Genomic DNA, 26,413 nt, shown 5'->3' with positions numbered 1-26,413 from the left:
TACACAACCATAATTTATTTGAAAATCAATTTGTTACAAAATAAAGACTTATTACATTTGCAAACAAAATTCACCTTAAAATATTTAACACATTTAAAATATCTAGGAATCATGCACAGTTTGAACCTCAAACTCTCTGTTCTAACCATATCCAACTTCAAACAGGAGTTTAACATTTTACTGCATGGTTTAATAATTGTAAAGGATTTGGGAATTAAGTCTTATATCTCTCCAATAGTATTTGTATTGTTTATGCTTCACTATTTACTAATTTATTTTATCATACATATTGGATGGAAAGCAGAAAAGGAAGGACCTAAAGAAAAGTTTTGTTCCGTAGACCTTTGTTGCTCCCAGTAAGCATCTCTATAATGTGATTATTCATGTAGTGCCTGCAGCCAACGTTTCCCTTTTTAGTTAAAAAATGGGACAAAAGCCATTTCGACCTAGGGTTATGTACAATTTTGCATTTTGGACAGTCAAAACCTGAATTCCCTGCACGATTGAACACAGCAGAAATCTGCTCAAATGTTGCCATCTGCTTTAAAACAAAAAAAAAATCAGTGTTCTTTTGCATGACAATCACCATATCCTTGGCAACTCTCATGGCATCTTGTGTCCAATCTCTCTCCAACAGGCAATCTCAGCTAATACACTTTGAAGCTTCTTCCCCCAGACCCTTCCACTCCCACTCCATTTCCAGAAGCCACATAAAAACTCCAACGATCCATTGCTTTTAAAGTTCATTGGCCACTCCCATCTCGTCCCATTTTTTAAACTTGTTTAGCATCCATCAATTCCCTCCCCCCACTGCAATGCTTCCTCGGATTGACAGCATTGTGAAAACAACATTGTTTATTTAGACTGAAGAACGCTGTTGGTGCCAGGTCAAGGGAACTTTACTTTACACACAGTCACCCTCTATCTCATCAGGAAAGGTTTGGTGTTGACACTAAGATCCTGCAATAGGGAGCTGTTCCATTTTATACCACTATCCCTCATCCTTGGTAGCACAATATTGAAGGGAAAAAAATCAGCAGGTCAGGAATTTTCAAAGTATCTAAAATGTTGAAATATATATACCTTGAATTTTTTGCCCGTCATGCATTCCCAGACATGATAGGCCCCGGAGCGCAATTTCATCCTGCCTGGCCAATTAACAGCCATCCAGCTTGAAACGTGCTCTCTGTGAAAGGCTCACAGCAGCTGGGGAGGGCGGGCACCGGGAAAAGGGAGGGAGCGGACTGACACTTGCAATAAACTCACCCCTCAAGGGGACAGCTGCTGCGGAGCTGTCCCAGGGAGCTGCTGACCCTTGAAAACCATATATATATCTCGATGTTACAACTATGCCACGAGTGTCTAGGCTGCACAAGCATACACAGTCCCCAGACACACATGAATTTTATTTGAGCCCTGACCTTTCACCCCACCCTGGAGCAAGGTAGCAACTTAAAGTTAAAGGCCAACTGGCCCACCAGCTCCCCCGCACATTAAAGGCAACGTAAAACCCCAGACAGACAATTAGTGTTTCATGAATTTAGGTTGGCTTCTTGATTGTTCGCTGCCAGGTTTCCAACTCATGCGTGCGCCTGCCAAAATATCACGCAAGGACGTTGGGATGCACGTTTGGCACCTTCTTGCACAATTGTACACGCTTCCAGGCTGGGTGCTGGTCCGAACTTTATAAGTAACCTTCTGGCTTTAATACAGAAAACATTCCAAAGTGTTTCACAAAACAGAAACAGAAGGTAAACAATATCACAATTACGTTCTTTAGTTCAAAATTCTTTTTAGAAACTGCTGGAAAACACTTACGAGGTAAAACAGCTGAAATGTAAAAATACTACGCAAGAGTGACATACCCAAATTTAATCAGCATCAAGCTTCTGTATATTACCATCCTATTTTGAAAAGAAAGCATCACATTGGTTTTCTTGAAACTGCTGCCTTTGAGCAAGCGCCTGGTTGCTTAGCAATCGTTGCTGCTGTTGTAGAAACTGGACAACTTCTGGACTTCTCAATAATGACTAAAAATAAATGTAATGGCATTACTGATCAAATCTTATTTAAACAAAACACTTTTGCTCTAACAGAATTTTCTGCACACCATCTAGATTTTAAAAATCCTTTACAGAGCTTTTCTAATGAAAATTTCTCCAACGGCAATTCACACCGCAAAGATAAATTCAGTACTCCTATGCTCACAACTGGAAGCCAGGCTGACAGAGCACAGGTCGGAAAATAAACACTTGCATTGCTGGCACATTTCTGATTGCACTCTTCAAGTTTGATTCTCTGTCAGGAGTGCCGGCTTTAGTGTTAAAATTATACCTTCTTCAAAAATAACACCTCAAAAACTATGTTGGGATCCAGCTGCAAAGCATTTCACTTCTTTGCAGGTCATCTCTTTGCTTGCCAATCAACCTTATCATGACAGATTTCAAATTTGAAAAGATATTTCATGCATAATGTATGCAAGAATTTGCAGTACAGGCCATTTAGCTCACCAGGTCTGTGCTAGTGTTTTACATCCCACACAAACCTCCATCTCACTCCAATCTCTATTCCTTTCTCCCTCACATAGGTAGCCGAGTCTCCCCTTGCATGCATCACTAAGAGGTAAGTAGTAGCTATAAGAAAAAAAAGATGTCCACATTCTTTTTTGTGAAGTTCAACATTTAATGGTGCAGTCCATAATGTGAGGTCTGCGCACTTCATTCAGTTTCCATGTGTCATTCCCAGTCTGCATTCAAACTGTGCAGTAGTAGTCTTCTGTTCAGTCAGACCTCCACAAGAGGAAGTGGATAAAAAGGAAATGGCTAACCAAAATGCTCTTTTCTTGCAATTGTGATTTTTTTAGTCAGATATTTTCTGGTGTTCAAAAATCACCGTGCATCAGTTTAAAAACGAATGTTTCACCTTGATGGAATAATGTACAGGAAATTGCAGCACTAAAATATTTGGTAAACCGCAGCTAATATGCTTGATATTTAGGATGTACCCTTCTCCAATTGCCAATTCTGATATTAGTTGGCAAATGTTCCATCAAGAAGTTATAGCAACATAGTGTGCTCATTGCCATACATACAACATCTGGAAGTCTGAATTAAATTTGAAAAGAAAAAAAAAAGCTCTCCTCCCCATCGCAACAGCAGCACTAGTTAAGACAGCATGTAGTTAATAAATAAACTATAGACATACTTTCTGTCTCATTGAGTTTTATCAGATTATGTCTCTCTGAAGTGTCTTGAAACTTATTTCACTTTAAAAAGGAACTATAAAAATGGCAATTTTTTTCAATCTTACATTTTCCCCATAAACTTTGACTGTCCTCCAAGTATATTTCTGAATGCTGAAATTAATCACCTTTTTTCCCCACAATGTAAACTTACTTCATAAGCAAGTTTTCTTCTCATCTCCTCTTTGATGTATCTGGTACATGGGACATAATGCAACAGAGACAGCCATGACAGATGGATATGAATATAAGCATCATATAATGGGTGGTTAGTTGCGTGCCTGCACGTGTAAAATGTAGGGGTCATAACAAGCACTCACCAATCTTTTTTGGTTTAAAACTTGCTCAAGAAGGCTTGCTTTCCGATTTGTTTGCTGCACTATCATACAGCTCAAACGCTGTTTAGTGGCAGATTTAGGTCTGTCATCTGTATCATCCTGTGGAGGAACCAGAACAAGTAACTAAGTGCTTTACAGTTGACTTGCAGTGTACATTTCCCCATTTTAAGTGTACGATGGAAATGGTGTGGTATCCTTTACACAAGAGGGAATTTGGGGTCTGAGCAAACAAGACATCTAACTGCATCCCCCTAACTGGTTTAGGAGATTGCAAAGTTAACAGCGCAAGGACTGAGAAGCCACTGCAAGTTAGATTTCAAAAATGCAAATCAGGTACAGAAAGCAAAAGAGGGGCAATGTTTTTAAAACTTGAAGGACTGAGCCTCCACACTTCCAAGTTTAATTTTTAGTGTCAGAGATGTTGAATGGCCGAGATTAATACTTAACATGTTGTTAGAAATGTAATAACACTTATAATTACTAGCCCTACATATTGGCAGAGAGTTGTTTGCATCAACCATACAAATAATAAACAGACTTGGATTTCCATGGAAACTTTCACTACTTCAGGATGTCCCTAAATGCTTTATAGATAATTAAATACTTTTGTAATGTAGGATCGGTGCGACTAATTTTCATACAAGATCTCAAACAGCAATGTAATAATGATTAGATTTTTTTTTTTGGAAAGAGTGATTTGGTTGAGGAATAAATATTGGCCAGCACAAAGGAGAACTCTGAAGTTTTTCTCTGAAGTAGTGCCATGGGATTTTTCGCATCCACTCCAGGTGGCTGATGAAGCCTTAGTTTACTGTCTCAGCTGAAATTCTGCACCTCCGTAAGAAATTCATGACATTCAGTGCATGTCAGTGGCTTGGCAGACCGTGAAATGCCATCTACACAAAGCAAATGGCAGAGTGACACAACTCGGATAGGAGCTTTTGGCTATTCACATTTAACCATGCAACTGCTCACTTGAAGGTGTTAATTATTGAGACATAAATAACAGCAAGTGCCATTAGCCTCGCCATTATTTTGACAGCAGAATCTGGCCCACTGACCTTTTAAAAAAGTACAATTGCCCCAGATTTTGCTTTGACTGAAGAAAATAATTTCAATAAACCTGGTTATTTGTGGTTTGGTTCAAGATATGGGGCGTCATTCTCCGACCCCCCCGCCGGGTCGGAGAATGGCCGTTGGCTGCCGTGAATCCCGTCCCCGCCGAAGTCTCCGGTACCGGAGATTGGGCTGGAGCGGGAATCGGGTCGCGCCGGTTGGCGGGACCCCCCGCTCAATTCTCCGGCCCGGATGGGCCGAAGTCCCGCCCAGAAATTGCCTGTCTGCCGGCGTAAATCAAAGCTGGTATTTACCGGCGGGACCAGGCGGCGTGGGCGGGCTCCGGGGTCCTGGGGGGGGGCGCGGGGCGATCTGACCCCGGGGGGTGCCCCCACGGTGGCCTGGCCCGCGATCGGGGCCCACCGATCCGCGGGCGGGCCTGTGCCGTGGGGGCACTCTTTCCCTTCCGCCTCCGCCACGGCCTCCACCATGGCGGAGGCGGAAGAGACTCTCCCCACTGCGCATGCGCGGGAAACTGTCGGCGTCCGCTGACGCTCCCGCGCATGCGCCGCATTTCCGCGCCAGCTGGCGGGGCACCAAACGCCATTTCCGCCAGCTGGCGGGGCACCAAACGCCATTTCCGCCAGCTGGCGGGGCGGAAATCCCTCCGGCGTCGGCCTAGCCCCTCAATGTTGGGGCTCGGCCCCCAAAGGTGCGGAGCATTCCGCACCTTTGGGCCGGCGCGATGCCCGTCTGATTGGCGCCGTTTTTGGCGCCAGTCGGCGGACATCGCGCCGTTGGGGGAGAATTTCGCCCATGGTGACCATGAAAGTTGTGGGATTATTAGAATGTAAGAAAAGCTATTCCTTAAAAAGACAAAAGCTATCAAATATAAATTATAACCAAAAGTTGAGTCAGGAAAATAAAGAAAGTCAAACTGATTACTTGCAAGATTGTTTTATTGTTTATATATTATATTGTACATTTTTGATTCAAAGTTATTCAGATCATCTAATCTCTCAATGGTGAATGCATCACAATCTATCACCAAACCACATGGATCAATTTCAATTCTTGGTCTGTCCGGAGTAGAGGGCAGTATTAATGCAATCCTGAGTTGGGAGTGGTAAAGGATATGATTTAGCCTAATTTTTACTCTTGGTTATTATCCAGCAGCTTCAGCTCATGTAGATAACAGGCAAATTTCATAAAGAAAGAATTTATAATATATAATTATATTATAAAGTCGATTTCGGCGGGAGAATCAGCTGGTGAGTCAGTTTCAGCGGGAGCATTGCGGGAGTGGTTGCTGGGAGGTAAGTGTCCTTTAAAAGCACTTGTCTTTGCAGGGGCAGGCCAGTCGATTTCGGCGTGAGAACAGCTGGTGAGTCAGTTTCAGCGGGAGCATTGCGGAAGTGGCTGCTGGGAGGTAAGTCAACCTTTAAAAGCACTTGTCTTTGCAGGGGCAGGCCAGTCGATTTCGGCGGGAGAATCAGCTGGTGAGTCAGTTTCAGCGGGAGCATTGCGGGAGTGGTTGCTGGGAGGTAAGTGTCCTTTAAAAGCACTTGTCTTTGCAGGGGCAGGCCAGTCGATTTCGGCGTGAGAACAGCTGGTGAGTCAGTTTCAGCGGGAGCATTGCGGAAGTGGCTGCTGGGAGGTAAGTCAACCTTTAAAAGCACTTGTCTTTGCAGGGGCAGGCCAGTCGATTTCGGCGGGAGAATCAGCTGGTGAGTCAGTTTCAGCGGGAGCATTGCGGGAGTGGTTGCTGGGAGGTAAGTGTCCTTTAAAAGCACTTGTCTTTGCAGGGGCAGGCCAGTCGATTTTGGCGGGAGAATCAGCTGGTGAGTCAGTTTCAGCGGGAGCATTGCGGGAGTGGTTGCTGGGAGGTAAGTGTCCTTTAAAAGCACTTGTCTTTGCAGGGGCAGGCCAGTCGATTTCGGCGTGAGAACAGCTGGTGAGTCAGTTTCAGCGGGAGCATTGCGGAAGTGGCTGCTGGGAGGTAAGTCAACCTTTAAAAGCACTTGTCTTTGCAGGGGCAGGCCAGTCGATTTCGGCGGGAGAATCAGCTGGTGAGTCAGTTTCAGCGGGAGCATTGCGGGAGTGGTTGCTGGGAGGTAAGTGTCCTTTAAAAGCACTTGTCTTTGCAGGGACAGGCCAGTCGATTTCGGCGTGAGAACAGCTGGTGAGTCAGTTTCAGCGGGAGCATTGCGGAAGTGGCTGCTGGGAGGTAAGTCAACCTTTAAAAGCACTTGTCTTTGCAGGGGCAGGCCAGTCGATTTCGGCGGGAGTGGAGCTGGCTGGTTAGTCAATTTCAGCAGGAGCTGAGAATTTTTCTTTTTTTTTTAAATTAGTTTTTTAGGCGGGAACAGGAAGTCGACCCGTGGACGTCTGGGAAGACCCTCACCAATAAATTCTGGTAGAGAGGAAACCCGAGACACTACACGTGTAGTGTCTCCCACCCGCCCTCCTCCTCTAACCTAATAATAAAACCCAGTGGTCTGAGGTAAGTACCATATTTTATTATATTATTATTATTTTTTATAAAAATTTAATTTAGTTTTTAGCCAGATCTTGGTAGAAAGTAAGAGGAATGGCAGGGAAGGGAGTGCAATGTTCCTACTGCAGGATGTTTGAGGTGAGGGATGCAGTTAGTGTCCCTGCTGATTTTACCTGCAGGAAGTGCTGCCATCTCCAGCTCCTCCAAGACCGAGTTAGGGAGCTGGAGTTGGAAGAACTTCGGATCATTCGGGAGGCAGAAGGGGTCATAGATAGCAGCTTCAGGGAATTAGTTACACCAAAGATTGGAGATAGGTGGGTAACTGTAAGAGGGACTGGGAAAAAGCAGCCAGTGCAGGGATCCCCTGCGGTCGTTCCCCTGAGAAACAAGTATACCGCTTTGGATACTTGTGGGGGGGGGGGGGGGGGGACTTACCAGGGGTAAGCCATGGGGTACGGGCCTCTGGCACGGAGTCTGTCCCTGTTGCTCAGAAGGGAAGGGGGGAGAGGAGCAGAGCATTAGTAATTGGGGACTCTATAGTCAGGGGCACAGATAGGAGATTTTGTGGGAGCGTGAGAGACTCACGTTTGGTTTGTTGCCTCCCAGGTGCAAGGGTACGTGATGTCTCGGATCGTGTTTTCCGGGTCCTTAGGGGGGAGGGGGAGCAGCCCCAAGTCGTGGTCCACATTGGCACTAACGACATAGGTAGGAAAGGGGACAAGGATGTCAGGCAGGCTTTCAGGGAGCTAGGATGGAAGCTCAGAACTAGAACAAACAGAGTTGTTATCTCTGGGTTGTTGCCCGTGCCACGTGATAGTGAGATGAGGAATAGGGAGAGAGAGCATTTAAACACGTGGCTACAGGGATGGTGCAGGCGGGAGGGATTCAGATATCTGGATAACTGGGGCTCTTTCTGGGGAAGGTGGGACCTCTACAGACAGGATGGTCTACATCTGAACCTGAGGGGCACAAATATCCTGGGGGGGGGGAGATTTGTTAGTGCTCTTTGGGGGGGTTTAAACTAATGCAGCAGGGGCATGGGAACCTGGATTGTAGTTTTAGGGTAAGTGAGAATGAGAGTATAGAGGTCAGGAGCACAGATTTGACGTCGCAGGAGGGGGCCAGTGTTCAGGTAGGTGGTTTGAAGTGTGTCTACTTCAATGCCAGGAGTATACGAAACAAGGTAGGGGAACTGGCAGCATGGGTTGGTACCTGGGACTTCGATGTTGTGGCCATTTCGGAGACATGGATAGAGCAGGGACAGGAATGGATGTTGCAGGTTCCGGGGTTTAGGTGTTTTAGTAAGCTCAGAGAAGGAGGCAAAAGAGGGGGAGGTGTGGCGCTGCTAGTCAAGAGCAGTATTACGGTGGCGGAGAGGATGCTAGATGGGGACTCTTCTTCCGAGGTAGTATGGGCTGAAGTTAGAAACAGGAAAGGAGAGGTCACCCTGTTGGGAGTTTTTTATAGGCCTCCTAATAGTTCTAGGGATGTAGAGGAAAGGATGGCGAAGATGATTCTGGATATGAGCGAAAGTAACAGGGTAGTTATTATGGGAGACACTAACTTTCCAAATATTGACTGGAAAAGATATAGTTCGAGTACAATAGATGGGTCGTTTTTTGTACAGTGTGTGCAGGAGGGTTTCCTGAAACAATATGTTGACAGGCCAACACGAGGCGAGGCCACGTTGGATCTGGTTTTGGGTAATGAACCAGGCCAGGTGTTGGATTTGGAGGTAGGAGTACTTTGGGGACAGTGACCACAATTCGGTGACGTTTACGTTAATGATGGAAAGGGATAAGTATACACCGCAGGGCAAGAGTTATAGCTGGGGGAAGGGCAATTATGATGCCATTAGACGTGACTTGGGGGGGATAAGGTGGAGAAGTAGGCTGCAAGTGTTGGGCACACTGGATAAGTGGGGCTTGTTCAAGGATCAGCTACTGCGTGTTCTTGATAAGTATGTACCGGTCAGACAGGGAGGAAGGCGTCGAGCGAGGGAACCGTGGTTTACCAAGGAAGTGGAATCTCTTGTTAAGAGGAAGAAGGAGGCCTATGTGAAGATGAAGTGTGAAGTTTCGGTTGAGGCGATGGATAGTTACAAGGTAGCGAGGAAGGATCTAAAGAGAGAGCTAAGACGAGCAAGGAGGGGACATGAGAAGTATTTGGCAGGAAGGATCAAGGAAAACCCAAAAGCTTTCTATAGGTATGTCAGGAATAAGCGAATGACTAGGGAAAGAGTAGGACCAGTCAAGGACAGGGATGGGAAATTGTGTGTGGAGTCTGAAGAGATAGGCGAGATACTAAATGAATATTTTTCGTCAGTATTCACTCAGGAAAAAGATAATGTTGTGGAGGAGAATGCTGAGCCCCAGGCTAATAGAATAGATGCCATTGAGGTACGTAGGGAAGAGGTGTTGGCAATTCTGGACAGGCTGAAAATAGATAAGTGCCCGGGACCTGATGGGATTTATCCTAGGATTCTCTGGGAGGCCAGGGAAGAGATTGCTGGACCTTTGGCTTTGATTTTTATGTCATCATTGGCTACAGGAATAGTGCCAGAGGACTGGAGGACAGCAAATGTGGTCCCTTTGTTCAAAAAGGGGAGCAGAGACAACCCCGGCAACTATAGACCGGTGAGCCTCACGTCTGTAGTGGGTAAAGTCTTGGAGGGGATTATAAGAGACAAGATTTATAATCATCTAGATAGGAATAATATGATCAGGGATAGTCAGCATGGCTTTGTGAAGGGTAGGTCATGCCTCACAAACCTTATTGAGTTCTTTGAGAAGGTGACTGAACAGGTAGACGAGGGTAGAGCAGTTGATGTGGTGTATATGGATTTCAGCAAAGCGTTTGATAAGGTTCCCCATGGTAGGCTATTGCAAAAAATACGGAGGCTGGGGATTGAGGGTGATTTAGAGATGTGGATCAGAAATTGGCTAGCTGAAAGACAGAGGGTGGTGGTTGATGGGAAATGTTCAAAATGGAGTACAGTCACAAGTGGAGTACCACAAGGATCTGTTCTGGGGCCGTTGCTGTTTGTCATTTTTATCAATGACCTAGAGGAAGGCGCAGAAGGGTGGGTGAGTAAATTTGCAGACGATACTAAAGTCGGTGGTGTTGTCGATAGTGTGGAAGGATGTAGCAGGTTACAGAGGGATATAGATAAGCTGCAGAGCTGGGCTGAGAGGTGGCAAATGGAGTTTAATGTAGAGAAGTGTGAGGTGATTCACTTTGGAAGGAATAACAGGAATGCGGAATATTTGGCTAATGGTAAAGTTCTTGAAAGTGTGGATGAGCAGAGGGATCTAGGTGTCCATGTACATAGATCCCTGAAAGTTGCCACCCAGGTTGATAGGGTTGTGAAGAAGGCCTATGGAGTGTTGGCCTTTATTGGTAGAGGGATTGAGTTCCGGAGTCAGGAGGTCATGTTGCAGCTGTACAGAACTCTGGTACGGCCGCATTTGGAGTATTGCGTACAGTTCTGGTCACCGCATTATAGGAAGGACGTGGAGGCTTTGGAGCGGGTGCAGAGGAGATTTACCAGGATGTTGCCTGGTATGGAGGGAAAATCTTATGAGGAAAGGCTGATGGACTTGAGGTTGTTTTCGTTGGAGAGAAGGTTAAGAGGAGACTTAATAGAGGCATACAAAATGATCAGGGGGTTGGATAGGGTGGACAGTGAGAGCCTTCTCCCGCGGATGGATATGTCTGGCACGAGGGGACATAACTTTAAACTGAGGGGTAATAGATATAGGACAGAGGTCAGAGGTAGGTTCTTTACGCAAAGAGTAGTGAGGCCGTGGAATGCCCTACCTGCTACAGTAGTGAACTCGCCAACATTGAGGGCATTTAAAAGTTTATTGGATAAACATATGGATGATAATGGCATAGTGTAGGTTAGATGGCTTTTGTTTCGGTGCAACATCGTGGGCCGAAGGGCCTGTACTGCGCTGTATTGTTCTATATAACACCATATTGTTATGATGCCAATTGATGGTATAACCGAAAGGAATGATCCCAGAACGGAGTCTTGGCTATAAAGACAGTAACCGTTATTTTTCTTTTTATAAAACGTGAGGAACAGAGTAACAGGACCGCTAATTAGTTTTAACAAGAAGAAAACAACATTTATTAAACATGAAAAAAGTTGGATTTTACAATACGCCTTTACTTCCCCTTTTCTTAACAATTACACATAGGTTTAGGATTAACACAGATTAATTTACATCTTAATGGTCTCATTAACACCAACGTCCTTATTAAGCGTAAAACATGGATGTCGGCAAATGCACTCTCCATTCTGAGCCTCACGTGAATGTTGTGGATGTCTCCTCAGAATCCCCCCCCAAATGATTGTCACGCAAGAGTTTCCACACTCCACTCCCAAAAACACGCTTTAAAATCTTCTCTCATAATAATAATGTTTTCCCTTAGCGGTTTGCATTCCAAAATCAAGACCAGGTTTCCCCTCCACTTTAAAAAAAAAAAATTTTTTTTTTAATTCTCCTCCTTTTTCACATTTTCTCCCACATTTACACCCATCAACAATGAACAATGACCAACAAGATATGTCAATCCCCATAATAACAACGATCCCATCCGCCCACCAACCCCCAAACCTCAACCCGCATGTTTACATAAACAAATGACAAAAAGGAATCAGGGATTACCCGTGGTCACCCTTAATCTAAACGGCTCTCCACCCCCCCCCCAACCAACGCCATCCAGCCTCTAAGAGAGTACCGTACATGATACCCCAAAGTTGTACCCCCCCCCCACCAAGTCTCCATTGCCTCTTGTAAAGCTCCTCCCACCAACCTCAGTTCCCTCCCCCCAACTTTCCACCCCGGCTAGACCACTCGGACCCTGTTCTGTCAGGCTCCAATGGCCGCAGCCCCTCCCCCCACCTCACTCCCGTTCACTGGCCGGCTTAAACCGGCCAGCGTGGAGGCCCCCACCCGGGTCCCTTTCCCCCTTGCCCGGCCCTAGGAAAGCCCAAAGGTCCCCTTTTAGCACACAAACCCCGCATATCCACCTACACCCCAAAGAGCCCTCCTTTCGTGTGAAAGTCCCGTCCCTTCCCTTGTCCAAATATATGCAACATTAGCTCCTATAGCCTCTACACCCGCACGCAGTGATACAAAAAAAGAAAATACAGTCCTGAGGTTACATCGGCACTTGACCATTCCTCAATTTGTCAGTTCTGCCACAGTTCTTCTGCCTTCGCAAACTCCTCCGCTGCTTCCGCCGTTCCAAAATAAAAGTCCCTGAGCTTGTAAGTCACCCTCAGCTTTGCTGGATATACAATGCCGCTCTGCACCGTGCCAATGTACAGTGCCCTCCTCACCCGGTTGAAGGCAGCCCACCTCCTCACCAGCTCCACCGTAAAGTCCTGGTATACACGTATACCAGCTCCAGCCCACTGCACCAGCTTGGCCCAGCTCAGGACCTTCGCCTTCACACTGTACCTCCGGAAGCACAGAGTCACTGCCCTTGGCAGCTCACTCGCCTTTGGTACAGGCCTCCACGACCGATGAGTCCGATCCAGCTCATATCGGGAGGGGTCCTCCCCCTCCCCCAATAGTTTTACCAGCATCGCGGCAAAATACTCAGTCGGCTTCGGTCCTTCAACTCCTTCGGGCAGCCCCACGACCCTGAAATTCTGTCGCCTGGATCTGTTTTCCAGATCTTCCATTTTTCCTCGCAGATTCTTGTTCGTGTCCATCACCCTCCGCATCTCCTTCCCCATCGAGGCAAGTTGATCACCGTGCTGCAATACCGTCTCCTCCACTTCCTTCAGCGCCTCCCCTTGCTCTCGCACCTCCGCCACTGCGCTCGCCACCGCCGTCTTCACTGGGGAAACCGCCTCCTCCACCAGCACATTCAAAACCTCCCTCATCTCCTTCCTCACCGTCTCCATGCATTTATCAATCTGCGCCAACTGCTTTTGGAATTCCGCAGCCATCACCTTAGTTAGTTCTTCAGCCGTAAGCTCTGCGGCCTCCCCTGGTGCTCCAGCCTCCATTTTCTTTGTTGACCCCGCAGTGACCTTTCCCCTCTCCAACGGACTTTCAGCCGCTTTTTTGGTGTTTTTCGACATCCTTCTTCTCCTAGCGCTTTCTCCCGACTTTTACTGCCGTCGCTGGCCCTAGGACCGGGCGTGACTCCGCGAAAATGCCGTTCCCGAACGGGAGCCCTCCAATGTGCGGCTGCCTCCCGCCCACCGTCACCGGAAGTCCCCTCCCCTCCACTTTTAACAGCGAATCCAGTCCAGGATTTTACACCAACCCATTTAGGATTTCTTTGTCTTGACTGGAATTCAAGCTATTCATAATTGCTTTAACTCGTGATTCTCAGAATCTATTAAATCTACCTCTGAAGTCTGTTGTCCACTTTAAATCTAGTTACTGCAATTGTCTCCAATTCAGAACACTTTGTTTACTCTTCCTTGAATTCTTTGGAGCAATATATATTGGTCTCTGTTCTCGTAAATTTTCAGATGTCTTAAACATTCTTTCTGTCCCGATTCCCTGGTTATCTGGGTTGTACCTCATTCCTTAGGAAGCTTGCATCTTTGCAACTCCCTTGTCCTGACCAGCTTCTCCCAACAGAGTTGGGAGGTGTTCACTCCCGAGTGTCCTTCTCTGGCTTTCAGTTAAAACTATAATAATAATTTTTATTGTCACATTAACATTTCAATGAAGATACTCTGAAAAGCCTCCAGTCACCACATTCCGGCGTACAGAGAGGAGAATTCACCAATGTCCAATTCACCTAATAGCACGTCTTTCGGACTTGTGGGAGTAAGCGGGAGCATCCGGGGAAAACTAACAAAGGAAATCTCTTCCCTCTGGAAAGTGGCCTCCTGTACAGCCACATGAATATGACTTTTATTTATTCTTGGAAGTTCCAACACAAGGACTCCATGGGAAAAGCCAGGTAAGTATGGACATCCGGTGGTCAATTCTACCACGTCTGGAAACGTCTGAAACTCTGAGTTAGAGTCAAAGACTTAAGATGGTTGAGCAGCATGTGGCATAGTGGTTAGCACTGCTGCCTCAAGGCGCTGAGGTCCCAGGTTCGATCCCGGCTCTGGGTCACTGTCCGTGTGGAGTTTGCACATTCTCCCCGTGTTTACGTGGGTTTCAACCCCACAGCCCAAAGATATGCAGGATAGGTGGATTGGCCACACCAAATTGCCCCTTAATTGGAAAAAATGAATTGGGTACTCTAAATTTATATTTTAAAAAAGACTTAAGATGGTTATGACCTATTTACCAGAATAATTACCCAGGAAAAGGTAGAAGAATTAAAGCCAGTTCTAACTCCTGGATAACTATACAATTGATCCCTGCCAACTTGCCATCTGACCACCCGACTAATACCCCCCCCCCCCCCCCCACCTCCTGACTATCTACCCCTCAGACTACTCCCTGACCCATGACCTCCCAGAACAATTCCCAGTCCTTAACCAACCTTTCCCCACCACCCGACGACTTATCCATTCACCTGACTTCCAACTACCCTACCTACAGCTCCCCTCTTGCCTGGCAACCAACCACCCTCCCCTTGCCCACCCGCAGCCCTAGCCCCTCACCCACCCGCCACCCTACCCCCTCGCCCAACCACCGCCCTACCCCCTCGCCCACCCACCGCCCTAACCCCTCACACACCTGTCGCTCTACCCCCTCACCCATCCCCTCACCTAACAGCCATCTTATTTTTCATACACTTAACTACTCTCCACACATTCTTAAAGTGGCATTAGCACATTTGGCAGCTATTGCCATAAAAAGTGGGTATGCCTGACTTCCCCAAGGACCCTGCTTATGAAGAATGCCCAAACATGTATGAGCTGCATTTCTGAAAAGGCCCAGCTCAGAAACTGGGTGAAAAATGCAGAGCTCTGGTGCAACGTAAGTAAGTAAGTAAGTATTCCGATGGAATATTTGGCCCAATGTTTCCAATCCAGACAGGGAGGTGACATTGCTGGATCTCATTTTAGGGAATGAGGTGGATCAAGTGTCAGTAGAGGGACATTTAGGAAACAGCGATCATACTAGCACAAGATTTATATCAACTAATGGAAAAGGATGACGAGCAATTCAAATAAAGCTTAATAATTGGGCAAGAGCCAACTTCAATAGCGTGGGAACAGATGTTGCCCAGGTAAATAGGAATCAAGGATTGACAGGCAAAACTGTAATGAAGCATCGGGTTGTTTCACAAAGAGGTGCCAGTTTGAGGTACATTCCCATAAGAGGGAAAGGTTGGACAAAGCAAGAGCTCCTTGGATGACAAAAAAGAGCCAGATGAACCAGAGAAAAGGCACCAATGACAGATGTCAGTTGATTATAAAAGTGAGAACCAGGCTGAGTATAGAAAGTTCAGAGTGAAAGTAAAACAAAAAGAGAAACAAACAAGAGAATTTGAGAAGAGACTGGCAGCTAGCATAACAGGAAAATCAAAAGTCTTCTAACATGCATAAACATAGTTTTTAAAAAGGAATGGGAATGTGGGTCGTATAGACCCATATCACTATTGAACACGGATGTGAAAGTATTGGCTAAGTTGTTGGCGGGGAGGATGGAGGATTGTGTCCCGGGGGTGGTTGCAGAAGATCAAACAGGCTTCCTGAAGGGCAGGCAGCTCGCGAGTAATATAAGACGGCTGTTGAATGTGGTGATGAATCCGTCGAGAGCGCTGGTTCCAGAGGCGGTGGTGCCCATGGACACGGAGAAAGCATTCGATCGGGTGGAGTGGTGGTACTTGTTCGAAGTTTTGGGCCGAGATTTGTGGCATGGGTGCGGTTGCTGTATGTGGCGCCAAGAGCGAGGGTGAGGACGAATGATGTGAGCTCACAAAGCTTTGACTTACACAGGGGTACGAGGCAGGGGTGCCCGCTGTCGCCGCTGCTGTTTGCGCTGGCCATAGAGCCATTGGTGATGGCTCTCAGGGGGTCGGCAGAGTGGCAGGGGATAATGAGGGGACATCGGGTGTTGCTCTATGCCGATGACCTCTTGCTATATGTTTCGGATCCGTTGGAGAGTATGGGAAGGATTATGGGCCTGTTGGGGAGGTTTGGAGGGTTCTCGGGATACTAGCTGAATGTAGGGAAAAGCGAGGTATTCCCGGTGAATGAGCGGGCTAATTTAGGGGGGGATGCCATTTACAGAGCGAGGGATAGGTTTAGATACTTGGGGATTCAGGTAGCGAGGGAATGGACGGGGCTTTATAAGTGGAACTTAACGAAACTGGTGGAGGAGGCCAGGGAGGATCTGAAGAGGTGGGTTGCACTGCACTTCACGTTGGTGGGCAGGGTCCAAGTGGTGAAAATGAATATTCTGCCGAGATTCTTGTTTATCTTTCAGGCTCTCCCGATCTTTATACCAAAGGCCTTTTTTCAGAAAGTGGACACAATCATCTCTGACTTTGTATGGACGGGGAAGGTGCCGAGGGTGGGGAGGACCCTGCTATAGAGGCAGAGGCAGCAGGGGGGGGGGGGGAGTTGGCGTTGCCAAACTTGCTTCATTATTATGGGTGGCGAATGTGGACAAGGTGCGGCGGTGGTGGGTAGAAGGGGTAGAGTGGGTTAGGATGGAGGACAAATCTTGTAAGGGGTCTAGTTTGAGGGCTATGGTGAGGGCAGCATTGCCAATGGCTCTGAGTAGGTATTCAGGGAGCCCAGTGGTGCAGTCCACAGTGAAGATATGGAATCAGCTGAGGAGGCATTTTAGGGTGGAAGGGATGACGGTGCTAACACCGCTGTGCGAGAATCATGGGTTTGAGCCGGGGGGGAGGGGAAAGTGTATACAGGAGGTGGAGGGAAGTGGGGCTGGTGAAGGTGAGGGATTTGTATTTGGAGGAAGGGTTCAGCAGTCTGGAGGAGCTAAAGGAGAGGGTAGAGCTGCCGAGGGGTAGTGAGTTCAGGTATCTACAGGTTAGGGACTTTGCACAAAAGGTCTGGAAGGGGTTCCCGAGATACACCCTGCTGGAGCAACTGCTGCTTCCGGATGTGGAAGGGGAGGGAAGAATTGGGGATACGTATAAGTGGCTGGGGGAGCAGGGAGACGAGCGGGTGGTGAAGATCAAGGAGAAATGGGAAGTGGAGTTGGGAATGGAGATCAATTGGGGAGTATGGAGTGAGGCACTGCAAAGGGTAAACGGGACCTCCTCTTGTGCAAGGATGAGCCTGATACAGTTTAAGGTAATGCACAGGGTGCATATGACTCGTGCGAGAATGAGTGGGTTCTTTCAGGGGGTAGCAGATGAGTGAGAGAGGTGTGGGCGGGGGCCAGCGAATCATGCGCACATGTTTCGGGGTTGTGAAAAATTGGGAAGATTCTGGGCGGAGTGTTCGCGGTCTTAGCCAGGATAATGGAGGAGGGAGTGGACCCGGACCCTTTGGTGGTGATATTTGGGGTTTCAGAGAAGCCGGAGCTCATGGAGAGGAGGAAGGCCGATGTCTTGGCCTTTGCCTCTCTGATTGCACGGCGACGAATTTTGGTGGAGTGGCGGTCGGCATTGTCACCGGGGGCAGCAGCATGGTTGGGTGATCTGTATGACTTCCGCGGTTAGAGAAGATAAAGTATGAGTTAAGGTGCTCAGCATGGGTGTTTAAGAAAAGGTGGGGGATGTTTGTGACAGTGTTTGAGGAGCTGTTCGTCGCAGGGGGATTGGGGGGGGGGGGGGGTGATGGGGAGCTGGTTGAAAAAGGAGAAAAATCTGTACAAACTGTATAGTTGATTGTTGGGAAGAATGTTTCCCAGGTTGTTTATTTTTTTTTCTCCTTTAAAAAATTTTTTTTTTTTTTTTTTCAGAGTACCCAATTAATTTTTTCGAATTAAGGGGCAATTTAGTGTGGCCAATCCACCTAGCCTGCACATCTTTGGGTTGTGGGGGCGAAACCCACGCAAACACAGGGAGAATGTGCAAACTCCACATGGACAGTGACCCAGAGCCGGGATCGAACCTGGGACTTCGGCGCCATGAGGCAGCAGGGCTAACCCACTGCGCCACCGTGCTGCCCCCCAGGATGTTTATTTGCTGTAACCTACTTTGATACAAGTTTGAATAAAATGCGTTTTTTAAAAAAAAGGAGTGGGGCCTATTAGGGACCCAAAAAGGGGGTTGACAGATGGGAGACATTGGGCACAGCTGAGCTACTAAATGAGTACTCTGCATCTGTGATTATCAAGGAGGAAGATGCTTCACAAGAAGTGATAGTAAAAAGACTGTCTGGACTTACAACTGCTGTCACCAGGACTACTTCAGTTGAATCTGATAATCCAGAAAAAAGTACATGTGCAAATTGCAGAGCCAATGGCTAGAATCTTCCAGTCCTCCTTACAGGGGTGATGTCAAAAGATTGGAGTATGGCAAATGTTACTCCCTTTTTCAAAATAGGATGCAATTATAAGCCCAGCAAATAGAGCCAGTTTAGCCTTGGTCGCAGAAATATTTTTAGAAATGGTAACTGGGATAAATTTAACAGTCACTTGTAAAAATGTGATGAAATATAGAAAGCCAGCACGCATTTAAGGGAAAATAGTTTCACTAACTTAAACAGTTTTTTAAATGAGGTTGAAGTGGGTGTACATGGATTCCCAATAGGCATGTGCCACATCAACAAGCTGGTCAGCAATGCTAAAGTTCATAAAATTAAAGGGACAGTGGCAGCATAGATACAAAGTTGAGTGAGAGGAAACAAGAGGTGTAGGGAATGGTTGCTTTCAGTTTGGAGAAAGGTATATAGTGAGGTTGCCGAGAAGATCACTGCATTTTTGTTTGATATACACGAGTCATCTAGACTTGGGTGTGCAGAGTACAGGTTTAAAATTTCTAGATAGAAGTATTGTGAATTTTAAGGAGGTTAGTGATATACTTCAAGAGGTCATAGACACGCTGGTGGAATGGACGGACAAATAGCAGAGAAAATTTAATGCAGAGAAGTGGGAGGTTATATGTTTTGATCGGCCCAAGGAGAGGCAGTATAAAATACAGTGTACAATTCCCAAAAAGAGTGCAGGAACAAAGGAACCTGGCAGTATATGTGAACAAACAGTTCAAGGTGGCACAGCAGATTGAGAAATATTCAAAAAGCAGACAGAATCCTTGGTTTTACGAATAGAGGCATTGAGTATAAAAGCAAGGATTGAATTTTACATCCAGTTTGAAAGGAAGAGTGGGTCTAAGACTAGTATTCTAAACTTAAATAAGGGGAACGATGTGGGAGTGAAAGCGGAGTTAGATGAAGTGAACAAGGATACCAAGATCGGGGATACATCAACGGAAAGCAGTGGCAGACATTTGAGGGAATATTTCAGAATATTCAGAAGTATAGTCCTGCTGTAAAGAAAAATTTTAAAGGGAGGAGCCATTACCCATGGTTAACTAACAAAGTTAAAGAAAGCATCAAACTGGAGGAGAAAACATATATACCTGCCTAACGATGAACGGCAGGCAAGTTGATTGGTCAGAATATAACAGCAGAAAATGACTAAACAGTTAATAAGAAGAAAGAAATTAAAGTAAGAGAGGAAGCTAGCTAGGAATTCAAGAGCAGATAGCAAGAAATTCTCCAGGTATTTAAACAGGACAAGAGGAAGTACAGTGAGTGCTGGTCCTCTGGGGTGTGAGAATGGGGACTTAATAGTAGATAATAAGAAAATGGCAGATCAAATGAGAAGATATTTTACTTCTGTGTTCACTATGGAGGATACAAGAAACATTCCAGTAATAGCTGTAAATCTGGGTTGTGCCACTTTGGAACCCTCTGCCTCAAAGTGGTGGAAGCGAGATGACTGAATATTATTAAGGTAGAGGTAGACACATTTTTGAGAGGAACTCTCTGCCTCAGAAAGTGGTGGAAGCTGGATTACTGAATATTTTTAAGGTAGATAGATTATTGCTGTCCAAGGGAATCAAAGGTTATTGAGAATAGATGGGGAATGTGAAACTCAACACAAACAGATCAGCCATGATCTTACTGCATTGTGGAGCAGGCTTGAGGGGTTGAATAGCATACTTCTGCTCCTATTTCATATGTTTGGATGTATAAAATACTGGTTCAGCCTGAACTCGAGAGTTAAGCCCAATTTCTGGGCACCGCACTTTAGAATGAATGTGAAAGCAGTACAGAGGGTGCAGCAAAGATTTATGGGGCAGCACGGTGGCGCAGTGAGTAGCACTGCTGCCTCACGGCGCTGAGGTCCCAGGTTCGATCCCGGCTCTGGGTCACTGTCCGTGTGGAGTTTGCATTCTCCCCTTGTTTGCATGGGTTTCGCCCCCACAACCCAAAGATGTGCAGGCTAGGTGGATTGACCGCGCTAAATTGCCCCTTAATTGGAAAAAATGAATTGGATAATCTAAATTTATATTTAAAAAACATTTTTTTTAATGAAAATAGTCCCAAGGATGAGGGACTTCAGTAATATGGATAAAATCTATTATAATGAAATAACGAGGATGACCGTGGAATACACATATAAATGCACAAAATCAGAACTTCTGATTCACTTTTACCATCAGAGCAGGTTAGGTCATTTAACCTCTTTTTAATCGCTCCATTCTGTGCTATTTTCAGAGCTGGATTGGGGATGTGAGATCATAATTTGTAGTCCCCTATGTATTTTATATCCTTTCACTAATTGCCTTCGGACTTAACAGTTTAAAATCTGCAAGTAATCCAGGAAGATATTGGAATCCATAGAATCCCTACAGGGAGTCTGGACCGACCCTCCAAAAGAGCACCCTTCCTGGGCCCACTCCCTGCCCTATCACTGTAACCATGCGCATTGATCATGACCAATCCACCTAACCTGCACATCTTTGGACTGTAGGAGGAAATCTGAGCACCCGGAGGAAACCCATGGGAGGAAGTGTAAACTCCACACACAGAGACTAAGACGAGGATTGCTCAGCTAGCCTGGTTGATGGGATCGGATGGGTGGATGCGTGACTGGGATGAGATTGTTCCTGTTTAGTTCTAAGGACTCTTGTAAACCAATATCTGAATGGACAGACAGGATCTTGCAGTGAGTTTCATAGTCATGCTTTCAGTGGGTAAACTGTACCATTTAAGGCGTCAGTACCCTCGCAGGCTCTCGGATATCCCCAAATTTTAACTTTATTGTTGGTCTTCAGTCAGTGATAGGAGTGTTTCCACATATCAATTAAATGTAAATTCTGCTTCTTGATGATGCAATAGTTAGGGTTTGGGATTCTAAAACATGGCACCAGAAACTTGACTGATAGTGGAGGTAAGGAGGGGGAAAATCTTCATGAGTCTGCCACACAAGAGTGCAGAAAAGATTTCCTGGGATGCTACCGTGACTTGAATGTTTGAATTATAAGGAGAGGCTGGATAGACTAGGACTTTTTTCCCTGGAGCGTAGGAGGCTCAGGGTGAACTTTAGACGTTTATATAAAATAATGAGGGGCATAGATAAGGTAGATAGTCAACATCTTTTCCCAAAGGTAGGGGAGTCTAAAACTAGAGGGCATAGGTTTAAGGTGAGATGGAAGTGATACAAAAGGGTTGAGAGAGGCAATCTTTTCACACAGAGGATGGAGAGTGTCTGGAATGAGCTGCCAGAGGCAGTAGACACGGGTACAATTTTGTCTTTTAAAAAGCATTTAGACAGTTATATGGGAAAGCTGGGAATAGAGGGATATGGGCCAAATGCGGGCAATTGGGACTAGCTCAGGGGTAAAAGCTGGGTGGCGTGGACAAGTTGGGCCGAAGGGCCTGTTTTCATGCTGTCAACTTCTAAAACTAGACAAGCTGGTCAGTTCTCCCTTAAAAAAAAGATTGAGAGAAGATAGATCGGGAGAAACTATCGCCATTGGTACAGGTTGAAATCAGTGGTCATTGATTCAAGGTGAATGATAAAAGAGCCAAAGATGAGACGAGGGAAAACTTATTTTATGCAACCTGTGGTTAGGATCTGAAATGCACACCCGAGTGTACAGGCAATCGTGGTTTCCAAAATAAATTGGATAATTATCAGAGGAGGAAATAAATTGCAAGACTACAAAGAGAAGCTGGGGGGAGTGGGACCAGATGAATTACTTTTGCAGAGCACTGGCATGGACATGCCAAGTCAAATAGTCTCCTTCTCTGCTGTAACCACGAGCAAAGTTAACATACAAATGTCAAAAGTAGACTTTGATACACCCAGCAAACAGCCGGTCAACAAAAACACACAAATACACACACACAAAGGTAAAAGGTACCAGGGAAGTGCCCAAGGGACAAGTCGGACACTTTCCAAAAGTACAAAGTCTTACAACACCAGGTTAAAGTCCAACAGGTTTGTTTCGATGTCACTAGCTTTCGGAGCGCTGCTCCTTCCTCAGGTGAATGAAGAGGTATGTTCCAGAAACACATATATAGACAAATTCAAAGATGCCAAACAATGCTTGGAATGCGACCATTAGCAGGTGATTAAATCTTTACAGATTTAATCTTACAGATCCGTATACACAGGATCTGCTCAGACGAGGAGGAGCGTAACAGACATCTAGACGTTGAAAGATGCCCTCGTACGAACGGGATATGGCACTCGACTCATCGATCGACAGGTCCAACGCGCCACAGCGAAAAACCGCACCGACCTCCTCAGAAGACAAACATGGGACACAACCGACAGAATACCCTTCATCGTCCAGTACTTCCCCGGAGCGGAGAAACTACGTCATCTTCTTCACAGCCTTCAACACGTCATTGATGACGATGAACATCTTGCCAAGGTCATCCCCACACCCCCACTACTTACCTTCAAATAACCGCGCAACCTCAAACGAACCATTGTTTGCAGCAAACTACCCAGTCTTCAGAACAGTGACCACGACACCACACAACCCTGCCATGGCAATCTCTGCAAGACGTGCCAGATCATTGACATGGATATCACTATTACACGCGAGAACACCACCCACCAGGTACGTGGTACGTACTCGTGCGACTCGGCCAACGTTGTCTACCTCATACGCTGCAGGAAAGGATGTCCCGAAGCGTGGTACATTGGCGAGACCATGCAGACGCTGCGACAACGAATGAACGGACATCGCGCAACAATCACCAGGCAGGAATGTTCCCTTCCAGTCGGCGAACACTTCAGCAGTCAAGGGCATTCAGCCTCTGATCTCCGGGTAAGCGTTCTCCAAGGCGGCCTTCAGGACGCGCAACAACGCAGAATCGCCGAGCAGAAACTTATAGCCAAGTTCCGCACACATGAGTGCGGCCTCAACCGGGACCTGGGATTCATGTCACATTACATTCATCCCCCACCATCTGGCCTGCGAAATCCGACCAACTGTCCTGGCTTGATGCAATTCACACCTCTTTAACCTGGGGTTACCCCATCTCTGGATCTGTAAAGATTTAATCACCTGCTAATGGTCGCATTCCAAGCATTGTTTGGCATCTTTGAATTTGTCTATATATGTGTTTCTGGATCAGACCTCTTCATTCACCTGAGGAAGGAGCAGCGCTCCGAAAGCTAGTGACATCGAATCAAACCTGTTGGACTTTAACCTGGTGTTGTAAGACTTCTTACTGTGCTCACCCCAGTCCAACGCCGGCATCTCCACATCATGACTTTCCAAAAGAGCACCAGAGAGAGAATAAAAACAAATATAATTGTTAGCCCAGCAGCTACCGCTTATGCTCACATTACTCTTGTGTATGTTGACCATGTCGCTCTTCCTCTTCTTGTATTTGTCCTTGTAAGTTTTATTGCGGTGTTTTTTGCACATCCAGGGTTTCCTGGGTTTAGCTACCTGGCTGGTGGTTTCTGTGCATCCCTCGTACACACATTTCCTGGTCACCGTCTCGCTGTGGCCGCTTTCTTCCTCTTCTTCATCTTCTTCCTCCTCATCCTCATCGTCGTCGTCGTCTTCATCATCCTCCTCCTCCTCCTCCTCCTCGTCGTCGTCGTCTTCATCCTCTTCGTCTTCCTCCTCCTCGTTGTTGTTGTCTTCCCCCTCCCCCGGGCTCTCTCTGTTATCAGGAGTCACCAGCGTATCTCCTCCTGCCCCCTCCTGGCTAGTTTCGGAACAAGCTGCGTCCATGGCCACCGTGGTCAGCTCCTGGTGGCTGACACTGCGAGGGGAAAGAGTCGGCGGCTCCTCGCTGTTCTTGCGGCTCCCACTCATCCCGAATCTCCCGCTGCTCTCAACGGCCCACACCAAACCTCCGCGCCCCTCTCACTCCGGCTCCCGCACTTCACTGCGCATGCCTAAACTGCCTCCTCTCCAGTGAGCATGCTCAAAGACCCGCCCCGCACTGAGCATGTCCAAACTGCCGCCCCTCCCCCTTCAATGAGCATGCTCAAAGACTCGCCCCGCACTGAGCATGTCCAAACTGCCGTCCCTCCCCTCCAGTGAGCGTGCTCAAAGACCCGCCCCGCACTGAGCATGTCCAAACTGCCGCCCCTCCCCCTTCAATGAGCATGCTCAAAGACTCGCCCCGCACTGAGCATGTCCAAACTGTCGCCCCGCCCCGCACTGAGCATGCCCAAAGTCATCATAAACCAGTCGGACTTAGCCTGTGGAGGCAGGCCCCTCTACCGTGCGCACCAATCAATTGCACATCTCTAACTGGGCGGGCGGAAACACTGGCCGGGAGTAAGTACGTGACGTTTAGCTGCCCTAGGAAGGTGGCCATCTTGGTGATGGGCAGTCTGTGTTTGACTGTCGTCCGCCCTGTGGTCAGCTGTTGCCAATTTTAGTTGGAAGCATTCCTGGTGGGTTGATTAGAATCCCTACAATCCAGAAGGAGGTCATTTGGCCCATCGAGTCTGCATCAACCCTCTGAAAACACACCCTTCCCAAGCCCACTCCCCCGCGCTATCCCCGTAACCCCACCTAACTTGCACATCTTTGGACTCTGGGAGGAAACCCGAGCACCGGAGGAAACCCACCAAGACACAGGGAGAAAGTGCAAACTCCACACAGACAGTCACCTGAGGCGGGAATAGAACCAGGGTCCCTGGTGCCATGAGACAGCAGTGCTCACCACTGCGCCACATGACATCTGATGACTGGCAGCCTTCCTTCTTGTAAAATTAAGGTTTGCATTGTGATGGTCAAGTCTAAATTAAACATCACTTAGTGGCTCAGGGGCCCCATTTTGGTGTGGAAGTCTGCTGCATTTGCAGGGGGAGGGAAGAGAGAAGCAGTGTAACTCGAGTCTCCACATAGCTCCTTTGGCTTGCGGTTGAGAGGAGTCGGGGAAGAGAAACAGATTAGTGCACACAGACAGTCACCTGAGGCAGGAATAGAACCAGGGTCCCTGGTGCCATGAGGCAGCAGTGCTCACCACTGAGCCACATGACACCTGATGACTGGCAGCCTTCTTGTAAAATTAAGGTTTGCATTGTGATGGTCAAGTCTAAATTAAACATCACTTAGTGGCTCAGGGGCCCCATTTTGGTGTGGAAGTCAATGCTGCATTTGCAGGGGGAGGGAAGAGAGAAGCAGTGTAACTCAAGTCTCCACATGGCTCCTTTGGCTTGCGGTTGAGAGGAGTCGGGGAAGAGAAACAGATTAGTGCAATCTGAGACTTGTGGAGGGTCTGGCAGGCCCGCGGTGTGGGTAGCCCCAAACCCAAACCTCAGAGGGGCTCTGGATCCTGTCTTGAGTAAGGACCGCGTGAGGGGATACAGGCTGCTGAGTGAGTGGGGTGGCAGGTGGTTGGGAAGAGAGGCTGTTGAATGAGTGAGAAGGGAACAATGGAGAGGAGCTGCTGGGCAGTGAGTGGGGATGGGTCACAATGTGTGTGTTTTTTGGGAAGGTGCATGCGGAGCGTTGGGGGAGTATCGAGAAGGCAGGCTAAGTATAGTACATGATTTGTGGAATGCTGTGAGGGGTCTGGTTTGGATAATTTCTAATTTCCCTAGGCAGGTACTTAGTTCTTTTATGTCTCTTTTTGAATGGATAATCATCAAACCCAGTCACCCGTACCCCAGCAATAGTCTGATACAGCGAAAGTGGGATCTGTTCAATCTTTTCTCCTGCCTATCATATATTGTTCGGTCTCACCACTGTAGAGAAGTACACTGAGGCTTGGTAGACTTGCAATTTGGTGTTCTCAGTCAGGTTGACATTGTTCCACATTCTCTTACTCAGCTTGGACATAATAGCTTGCTGTAGTATAAGGTTGTTTGGCATAGCAAGGGTTAATGTGAGAATGGAGAACAGTACCGCCCACAGTGTGATGTAAATGATCACATGATAAGGGACCTAGGTCAGTCTAAAAGTATGCAGAGA

General features: G+C 46.9%; 1 protein-coding gene across 3 annotated transcripts; it reads right to left on the bottom strand.

The window, feature by feature from the left end:
• On the bottom strand, positions 1–24,401 carry rfxap (regulatory factor X-associated protein). Of its 3 annotated transcripts, XM_072477037.1 has the most exons (4): positions 23,816–24,400; positions 3,562–3,678; positions 1,866–2,030; positions 1–1,702 (listed from the first exon to the last, which is right to left on the bottom strand). In XM_072477037.1, exons 1-3 carry the CDS (start codon positions 24,296–24,298, stop codon positions 1,905–1,907), a joined length of 726 nt encoding a protein of 241 aa, XP_072333138.1. In that variant the 5' UTR covers positions 24,299–24,400; the 3' UTR covers positions 1–1,702; positions 1,866–1,904. The 3 variants fall into 3 exon arrangements, with proteins under 3 accessions (XP_072333138.1, XP_072333139.1, XP_072333137.1); XM_072477038.1 differs by having other exon boundaries at positions 1–2,030; positions 23,924–24,401; XM_072477036.1 differs by having other exon boundaries at positions 1–2,030.
• Between the last annotated feature and the right edge of the window lie 2,012 nt (positions 24,402–26,413).

This window comes from Scyliorhinus torazame, chromosome 15 (genome assembly GCF_047496885.1).
Source record: "Scyliorhinus torazame isolate Kashiwa2021f chromosome 15, sScyTor2.1, whole genome shotgun sequence".
Lineage (NCBI taxonomy): Eukaryota > Metazoa > Chordata > Chondrichthyes > Carcharhiniformes > Scyliorhinidae > Scyliorhinus > Scyliorhinus torazame.
The sequence above is the reverse complement of the archived record's forward strand: the minus strand, read 5'-3'. Positions and strand labels throughout refer to the sequence as shown.

Bases quoted from the DNA above. Each gene is read 5' to 3' on its own strand.
- rfxap (XM_072477036.1), bottom strand. From the start codon at position 24,298: ATGAGTGGGAGCCGCAAGAACAGCGAGGAGCCGCCGACTCTTTCCCCT. The intron at 3,679-23,815 runs GTGAGCATAAGC...GTTCCTCCACAG, and splicing joins TCAACATACACAAGAGTAAT to GATGATACAGATGACAGACC. The intron at 2,031-3,561 runs GTGAGTGCTTGT...ATTTATTTTTAG, and splicing joins TTTTAAACCAAAAAAGATTG to TCATTATTGAGAAGTCCAGA.